Source organism: Oncorhynchus mykiss, chromosome 4 (assembly GCF_057628025.1).
Source record: "Oncorhynchus mykiss isolate SJ-2025 chromosome 4, ASM5762802v1, whole genome shotgun sequence".
Lineage (NCBI taxonomy): Eukaryota > Metazoa > Chordata > Actinopteri > Salmoniformes > Salmonidae > Oncorhynchus > Oncorhynchus mykiss.
Window position 1 is genome coordinate 4,727,892 of NC_143025.1, and position 9,609 is coordinate 4,737,500.

General features: G+C 39.0%; 2 protein-coding genes across 2 annotated transcripts in view; one reads left to right on the plus strand and one right to left on the minus strand.

The window, feature by feature from the left end:
- LOC118947091 (E3 ubiquitin/ISG15 ligase TRIM25-like) overlaps positions 1-9,609 on the plus strand; it is a 91,879-nt gene that overhangs the window by 67,348 nt on the left and 14,922 nt on the right. The gene's annotated exons all lie outside the window — the stretch shown is intronic.
- The window catches only part of LOC110518413 (E3 ubiquitin-protein ligase TRIM16), a 9,694-nt gene continuing 7,211 nt past the window's right edge, over positions 7,127-9,609 (minus strand). The window contains exons 4-6 of the mRNA XM_090230871.1: positions 9,027-9,186; positions 8,842-8,901; positions 7,127-8,610 (exon numbers count right to left, since the gene is read on the minus strand). Of these exons, the coding sequence (XP_090086997.1) occupies positions 8,096-8,610; positions 8,842-8,901; positions 9,027-9,186 (735 nt within the window). The 3' untranslated portion in view covers positions 7,127-8,095. The remainder of the gene's footprint in view (positions 8,611-8,841; positions 8,902-9,026; positions 9,187-9,609) is intronic.

Below are 9,609 nucleotides of genomic sequence, written 5' to 3' on the forward strand. Positions count from 1 at the left end.
GCTATAGACCCCTTTCAGATCATCCTGATCCCAGCAGCCCTCAATACAGATTCTACAGTAACTGTGTCCACAGGGAATAGCCACCGGCTCCTTCAGTAGATCCAGACAGACAGAACAACAGAACTGGTCCTGGTCCAGCAGAACTCCCTGATGAGCCATTTGGACGGTTGTTCACTGTCACACAGACAGACGACACAGAGACTCTGATCAGTTTCGTTTCCTCAGAAGAGAGTTTGTGGGAGGGGGAGGGACTTCCTGGTTCTGCCAGAGGGGTGGGGTTAGAGGGTGGGAGGGGTTAGAGGAATGGAGGAAGAGAGAGAGGAACTGCATGCAACAGCAAGAGGGAGAAATAATGGTTTTGTTCCAAGGTTAGAGCCCTTAACATGGAACAAATGACATAATGAATCTTAAAATGTGAGTTGTTAGAATATATGAAGGGTAACCGTTTCTATGAAGTACGTATGTATCATTATTTTAATGACCTTTATAATGCCTTATAATACACCTATGTGTTGTAATTCATCAATAAGGACTGAGGAGGTGTGGTATATAGTTAATATACAGTACCACAGATAAGGACTGAGGAGGTGTGGTATATAGTTAATATACAGTACCACAGATAAGGACTGAGGAGGTGTGGTATATAGTTAATATACAGTACCACAGATAAGGACTGAGGAGGTGTGGTATATAGTTAATATACAGTACCACAGATAAGGACTGAGGAGGTGTGGTATATAGTTAATATACAGTACCACAGATAAGGACTGAGGAGGTGTGGTATATAGTTAATATACAGTACCACAGATAAGGACTGTTCTTAGACACAACGCAGATTGAGAATTATTATCACATATTTATCAGATGTTATCGCGGTTGTAGTGAAATGCTTGTGTTTCTAGCTCCAACAGGGCAGTAATATCTAACAATGCTTGTGTTTCTAGCTCCAACAGGGCAGTAATATCTAACAATGCTTGTGTTTCTAGCTCCAACAATGCAGTAATATCTAACAATGCTTGTGTTTCTAGCTCCAACAGGGCAGTAATATCTAACAATGCTTGTGTTTCTAGCTCCAACAGGGCAGTAATATCTAACAATGCTTGTGTTTCTAGCTCCAACAGGGCAGTAATATCTAACAATGCTTGTGTTTCTAGCTCCAATAGGGCAGTAATATCTAACAATGCTTGTGTTTCTAGCTCCAACAGGGCAGTAATATCTAACAATGCTTGTGTTTCTAGCTCCAACAGGGCAGTAATATCTAACAATGCTTGTGTTTCTAGCTCCAACAGTGCAGTAATATCTAACAATGCTTGTGTTTCTAGCTCCAACAGGGCAGTAATATCTAACAATGCTTGTGTTTCTAGCTCCAACAGGGCAGTAATATCTAACAATGCTTGTGTTTCTAGCTCCAACAGGGCAGTAATATCTAACAATGCTTGTGTTTCTAGCTCCAAAAGGGCAGTAATATCTAACAATGCTTGTGTTTCTAGCTCCAACAGGGCAGTAATATCTAACAATGCTTGTGTTTCTAGCTCCAAAAGGGCAGTAATATCTAACAATGCTTGTGTTTCTAGCTCCAACAGGGCAGTAATATCTAACAATGCTTGTGTTTCTAGCTCCAACAGTGCAGTAATATCTAACAATGCTTGTGTTTCTAGCTCCAACAGGGCAGTAATATCTAACAATGCTTGTGTTTCTAGCTCCAACAGGGCAGTAATATCTAACCATGCTTGTGTTTCTAGCTCCAACAGGGCAGTAATATCTAACAATGCTTGTGTTCCTGGCTCACAGAGGGCAAATAGAAAAAGTAGAAGAAAATATTAGGACAATGTTAGAGGAATTCTAACAATTTCTCTGTATTATTTCCCAATCAGAATGAATTACTCTGTCAATGCATTCCATGGGATTGTAAGACCCAATATGTATATAAGAATGGACAGAGCCCCGGTCTTAAAAGTCAGGTAACAGCGTTTAATTCAAGAGAGTACTGGTATATACACATTTTACCACAGGTTATAAACTGAAAATGACGTCAGCGTTTTCTAAATGTTCCGTCTCTTCTTGACACTAGTAGAGAGGCCCTATAGTTCTCGAGCCTTCCCTCCTCGCCTGAAGCCAAGGTCAGTCCTTGTAAATCTCATTCTAGACAGTCCGTCCCTGCCATCTGGAGATAGTTCATTCATTTGTAATAAAGGAACAGACCGTCATTGTTACTAAACTCCTGACTATATTATATACAATTGGGAATGGGAGCAAGAGAGAAAATTCATATATGTACAGTACATAGTAGCATTTGGACTAGTCAGTCCTGATTGAAATGTTTACATAATTAGTCATCATTGATAAAATTCCCTGAACATATCCACCCTTTGATTAAATATTCTACAGCCAATCACACATTGTAGTTATATTGTAATATTAAAAAGCCCATTTCTATTTTTATTAGAGATATTTATTGTCATCAAAACATCACCTAAACATAACCCAACACTTGCATTCGCCATGACTGTTTCTCAGGCCTACATCAGAATCATAACTCTTCTTATCAGGATTTTCGTTACAATCTTCATTAAAAAAACAGTCTAATATTGAGATGGGATACAACCTAGTCTCCCTAAACATCCAAAATGGTCTCCTCAAATATAAATTCCCCACAAATAAAAGATCCAGATTCGTCCACTTGTTCTGTAGACGTGCATTCAGTCCTCCACGGGTCAGAACCTGGAATCGTCCCACACATCTATTGTCATAGATTTCTCCAGAGTCCTGGAAATAAGGCCTCATACACAGGGAATTAGACAACAGCCCCCTAAAACTAAAACAGTCACACAGGTGAATGTAGCCCATAACACAGTGATCATATCCACCCTTTGATCTCACTGTTTGACTATCTAAAATCATTGATTTTAGAAAAAACATGTCTATCAGTGGCTTTTCTCTAAAGTCCTTACATTTCCTTAATCAATCTATCTTAATCCTGACAATAATCCTAAATCACCACAGATGTCCTATATTCCTGTCAAATGTAACACTATTTAAAAGACCTCCTAATGGTTAACCAGAGCCTGAACAAATGCTAACCATATCGAAATCCTTCCTACACTTTACAAGCTCTTTCCTTCAGGGATCCTCAGTATTCTATCTGACAATAACATGGAATACCGTATCTACAGTCATTTATCACCCCTATTTATTCTCAATGATAAATATAACTATTTTCTGTTGTAATATCAAATCCATAATAGTCAATTCAAAAACTTCACAGCTAATATTGTAAATCGGCTTCAGTGATTCAAACAATAATTCTAAACCCCAAACTAACACTCCATTATAATTATTTTACCTTAAAATTAGTAACCCAACTGACCATAATTCATTATTCAAATGGCTCTCCCCCGGGGCTGATCAGACCCCTAAAGATAGCCACGATAAGGTCAAAAGGTCATACCATATTAGACATATTAAAGAACCCTTTATTCTTAAAATAAAAATAATCACCTGTGTAATTAAAACCCATAAAATAAAAACTCATAAGGTTCCATATGTGAGCGTCCTCTTTAAAATACCTTTGCACTAAAACAAATAGTTCTAACAATTGTTTTATGTGTATATATTTGCAGACCTTTTTCAATTTGGTCGTTTATGGCCGCTCTCTCCCCCACTCTCCCCAAAATTATAATCCCAGGAGGCTTCTAAAAGTGAGACACAACACGCCTAACTAGCATTCACTATGCTACTTCGATTCAGAAACTCGATAAGTGAACTATAATTAAACCTATTGATAATTCCCCTTTGACTCAAATCATCAATCAGTTTTAAACATCGTCTACGTGTATGTTTACCTAAATGAACATGCTTCCCTTAGATACAATTAACCTGATAACATTATTATCCAATGTCTTCCCTTAGATACAATTAACCTGATAACATTATTATCCAATGTCTTCCCTTAGATACAATTAACCTGATAACATTATTATCCAATGCTTCCCTTAGATACAATTAACCTGATAACATTATTATCCAATGTCTTCTCTTAGATACAATTAACCTGATAACATTATTATCCAATGTCTTCCCTTAGATACAATTAACCTGATAACATTATTATCCAATGCTTCCCTTAGATACAATTAACCTGATAACATTATTATCCAATGTCTTCCCTTAGATACAATTAACCTGATAACATTATTATCCAATGCTACCCTTAGATACAATTAACCTGAAAACATTATTATCCAATGCTTCCCTTAGATACAATTAACCTGATAACATTATTATCCAATGTCTTCCCTTAGATACAATTAACCTGATAACATTATTATCCAATGCTTCCCTTAGATACAATTAACCTGATAACATTATTATCCAATGTCTTCCCTTAGATACAATTAACCTGATAACATTATTATCCAATGTCTTCCCTTAGATACAATTAACCTGATAACATTATTATCCAATGTCTTCCCTTAGATACAATTAACCTGATAACATTATTATCCAATGTCTTCCCTTAGATACAATTAACCTGATAACATTATTATCCAATGTCTTCCCTTAGATACAATTAACCTGATAACATTATTATCCAATGTCTTCCCTTAGATACAATTAACCTGATAACATTATTATCCAATGTCTTCCCTTAGATACAATTAACCTGATAACATTATTATCCAATGTCTTCCCTTAGATACAATTAACCTGATAACATTATTATCCAATGTCTTCCCTTAGATACAATTAACCTGATAACATTATTATCCAATGCTACCCTTAGATACAATTAACCTGATAACATTATTATCCAATGTCTTCCCTTAGATACAATTAACCTGATAACATTATTATCCAATGCTACCCTTAGATACAATTAACCTGATAACATTATTATCCAATGCTTCCCTTAGATACAATTAACCTGATAACATTATTATCCAATGTCTTCCCTTAGATACAATTAACCTGATAACATTATTATCCAATGTCTTCCCTTAGATACAATTAACCTGATAACATTATTATCCAATGCTTCCCTTAGATACAATTAACCTGATAACATTATTATCCAATGTCTTCCCTTAGATACAATTAACCTGATAACATTATTATCCAATGCTTCCCTTAGATACAATTAACCTGATAACATTATTATCCAATGTCTTCCCTTAGATACAATTAACCTGATAACATTATTATCCAATGCTTCCCTTAGATACAATTAACCTGATAACATTATTATTCAATGTCTTCCCTTAGATACAATTATCCTGATAACATTATTATCCAATGTCTTACTTTTTCCCTCTGCTGCAAATGTCGTACATTTCTCAGTGTAAGAAATCCGTAATTTAATCCCCGATATTTAATAAATATGCATTCGCATTCTCCCATGGCTCCTTTAATTTACTTATTCTAGGTAACTCCCATCCGTCCCGGAATAAGGAATCCTACCTAAACACGCCATAACACAATGTTTAACTAAGTTAAATCAAACCCTAAAATTGACCATAACCAGTAAACAAATGAACAAACCACTTTTATTAGCTAAAAACAAACTATACGAAAACTCACTACTTACAATGCTTCAGATGGCAAAATTACTCAGAGACTCACGTTTACATCTGTTAGTTCCTCAAGGGGAAAAAATAAAAAATAAACTATTGCCCCTGTTACAGATGTCTACGTATCAGGGGCAAAGCTCGAATAGCCAAATTCAACCTAGCTAATTTCCTGAAATATATGCAGTTATGTTTTTCTATAGAGGCTTTTCAAACTTTAAATATCCTAACATTGTTCCACACTATGGAAACAGTGCTCAAATTCACTGGTGTTACATAAACAATCAAACCTGGAATCAACAACCATCAGAATCCATTATCACCATGTTTTACGATTCAGACATCCAGTCTCCCTTTCTCATAGTCTAATAAACGCCACAAATCTATGATGCCCACCTACCGTATCAGCTGCTAGTTTTTAGCATCTTTCCTGACTATCCTGGCGACTCTCAAATTACTGTTAAAAATGTATGTTGTAATTTTTAGCAACTTCTGAAAAGTGACTCGAACCACTAATGCACACATTAACAGACAAACAATTTTCTCCGTTACCCCCATTCACAACGTAATTTCCGTGGTGACCAATAGTGCTTCGCTAGTGACCTCATCATCAAGCGCTCAACCTCAGCCCAATTCGTAGCGACTTTCAATGAATTGTAAATAATTGTTGTTCTATAAACCAAACCTAATTTATCACATCTGTTCGAATCTTGCGCTCACCACTATACTACCTACACTGGAACTGACTAAGCCTCGGCTGGGAAGCGAACCGTGGATTGCCGTTGGTAAGACTGCTGCGCTCACCACTATACTACCTACACTGGAACTGACTAAGCCTCGGCTGGGAAGCGAACCGTGGATTGCCGTTGGTAAGACTGCTGTGCTCACCACTATACTACCTACACTGGAACTGACTAAGTTTCTCCTCAAATAAACCCATCTCTGTTTAAATGTGTAACTCCGGCCTCTGGACAACAGAAAATATTTAACTACCAAAGATTTCCCTCAGTTAGGATTCTCCTTAATTTCGTTGTGTTTGACCCTTCCTTTTTTTACCCGATTGTCGCCTCTGACCTTCCCCTCATTTAAAATACAACCTTGTTGACGACGTTTACAGGGAGTGTTACACTCCCGGGTGAAATGTCCAATTTCGTAGCTACTGACCTGCTGCCGACTGGGAAAAGCTGTTCGTTTGAATCTGTCACCTCCCTTTCGAACACCGGGCCTGTTTTTAACCTCAATTAAGAAGTCAGGTCTTTCAACGTGCACGTTTTTTTCCCGGACCTCCAGATGAATAGGGAGCAACATCTAGAACACTACTTTAGACCTGGTTATAAGAAGCCTAGTGCACTACGCAGGGAGTAGGGAGCTATTTGGAACAGAGACACTCCTGGATGAAAATCTCTCTCTCCCTCATCTGTCTGATATATCTGCCCATTTCCCCTCCCATCCTCCCTTTTCATTCTATTCTATCAGCCACACCACTAGCTCACCTCCACACAATACATTTACAAGTTAAAGACATCCCTTGGAATAAATAACAAAGGAAAACTATTACTAGATGAAGTTGAGTGTTTTTTATTATTTCCCATCACCATAAATCATATTTAATCACTGAACAGTAGCAGACCTAACTTCATCTGTTCCTGACTCTGGATAGTGGATTAAAAAGACCATCAATCTCCAATGATATTAAAGTACTATTCTGAACATTACTGATATACTGAGTGGCAAGTCAAGATATCTGCTGGTTTTATTGTTTGGTCAACAGCACCACCTGCTGGACAGGTTTAATGTTGCTGGACTGAGCAGTATGGGAGGATGAAAGATGACACATTTAGGGCCGGTTTCCTGGACATCTACATTGAACATACTGTTTAGTCCAGGACTAGGATTCATCTGTGTCTGGGAAACCAGACCATATAGTTTAGTAGAAAGTAAGTGATACCAGCTTGTAGTGGGCTGACTAGTCCTGAATTGTCCTTTAGTTCCTGGACCATTTTCCATGCAGCTCCAGGTGACAGAGAACACATCAATTAGGACCGAGCCAACAAGCTGATCAATGATACTGAGGAGAATTACATAGAGGCAGAGAACCAACTGAGAAAACATATCAATGGTTCTGAATGACAACCAATATACATCAACACCAGACATCATGATTCATGGAAATGTACAAGATTAAAACATTGTATTGAATTTTAATGAATAACAAATCAGTTTACAGTTTAACCAGCTCAGCTATAGACCACACCAGCATGACTAGTATCTATGTGGACCCTACTACAGTTTAACCAGCTCAGCTATAGACTACACCAGCATGACTAGTATCTATGTGGACCCTACTACAGTTTAACCAGCTCAGCTATAGACTACACCAGCATGACTAGTATCTATGTGGACCCTACTACAGTTTAACCAGCTCAGCTATAGACTACACCAGCATGACTAGTATCTATGTGGACCCTACTACAGTTTAACCAGCTCAGCTATAGACTACACCAGCATGACTAGTATCTATGTGGACCCTACTACAGTTTAACCAGCTCAGCAGAACCAGAGAGACCAAACCCAGGATAGAGGGGCTGAGTGAATGTGGTCTGGACTCTGTGGAGGAGGGTCATTGTGTCAGAGACACTGTAGAAGGACAGAGTACCTGCCTTGTGATCCAGGTACACTCCTACTCTGGAGGACTGAGGGCCTGATACTTTAGTCCCAACATTATTGTGTCTGAAACAATAATCACCTCTATAGCACTCTAATCTCCAGGACTTGTTATTGTATCCAAATCCACCATCATTACCTCTCTCTGTTCTGCAGATGTCTTTATATGAGACTGCTGTAACAACACCACCAGTCCACTCCACCTCCCAGTAACAGCGTCCAGACAGACCCTCTCTACACAGAACCTGACACCAGTTGGTGAATCTGTCTGGATGGTCAGGATATGGTTGGACTTGGCCTGTACTGGTCACCTTTCTGTTCCCTTCAGACAGAGAGAGGCGTGTGTATGCTGTGTTTGGGTCCAGTGTGAGCTGACAGGAATCTGGGAGAAGAGCAGAGACCAATGAGGGGAGTCAGAACAATAAGTTAAGTCAGATACTGTATCTACCCTGTCTTTGATTAGAGCACAGCAGAGATCAAATCAGAGAAATATGAGGAGTCAGATAGATACCCAGTCTTTGATTAGATCTACTATTGCTATATATTTCTAGAGGGATTGTTAGGAGTGTCAGTAAAAAGAGACTGTTAGTTACTTCACAATAAAGAGACTCACATTGTAACAACTGTTCTCTGGTCTTGGGCTCTGGAGGCAGTACAACATCCACTATATTCACTACAGACACACAAACACATTGACAGAGAGAGGGAATGTTATCATCAGACCATATTCCACATGTATATGACTAGTAGGGAACTTTCAATGGTCTAAAGTTGATGTTCTTATTGTTTTCAACACACCTGTAGTGGAGATCTTGGTCCATTCTCCTTTAAGGAAGTCTTCTAGTTTCTCGCTCAGTTCAGACACAGTCTTACTCACATCTCCAAAGTACTGAAGAGGACGGACAACGATGCTGGGTAAGTCTGAAGATACACTGATACTGGAGAGAGACTGATACCTCTGGAGAGAGAGAGAGAGAGAGAGAGAGACTGATAACTCTGGAGAGAGAGAGAGAGAGACTGATACCTCTGGAGAGAGAGAGAGAGAGAGAGAGAGAGAGACTGATACCTCTGGAGAGAGAGAGAGAGAGACAGGGACAGAGAGAGGGAAAGACAGGGACAGAGAGAGGGAGAGACAGAGACAGAGAGAGGGAGAGACAGGGACAGAGAGAGGGAGAGACAGGGACAGAGAGAGGGAGAGACCGACAGAGAGAGGGAGAGACCGCCAGAGAGAGGGAGAGACCGACAGAGAGAGGGAGAGACAGGGACGGAGAGAGGGAGAGACAGGGACGGAGAGAGGAAGAGAGTGACAGAGAGAGGGAAAGACAGGGACAGAGAGAGGGAGAGACCGACAGAGAGAGGGAGAGACAGGGACAGAGAGAGG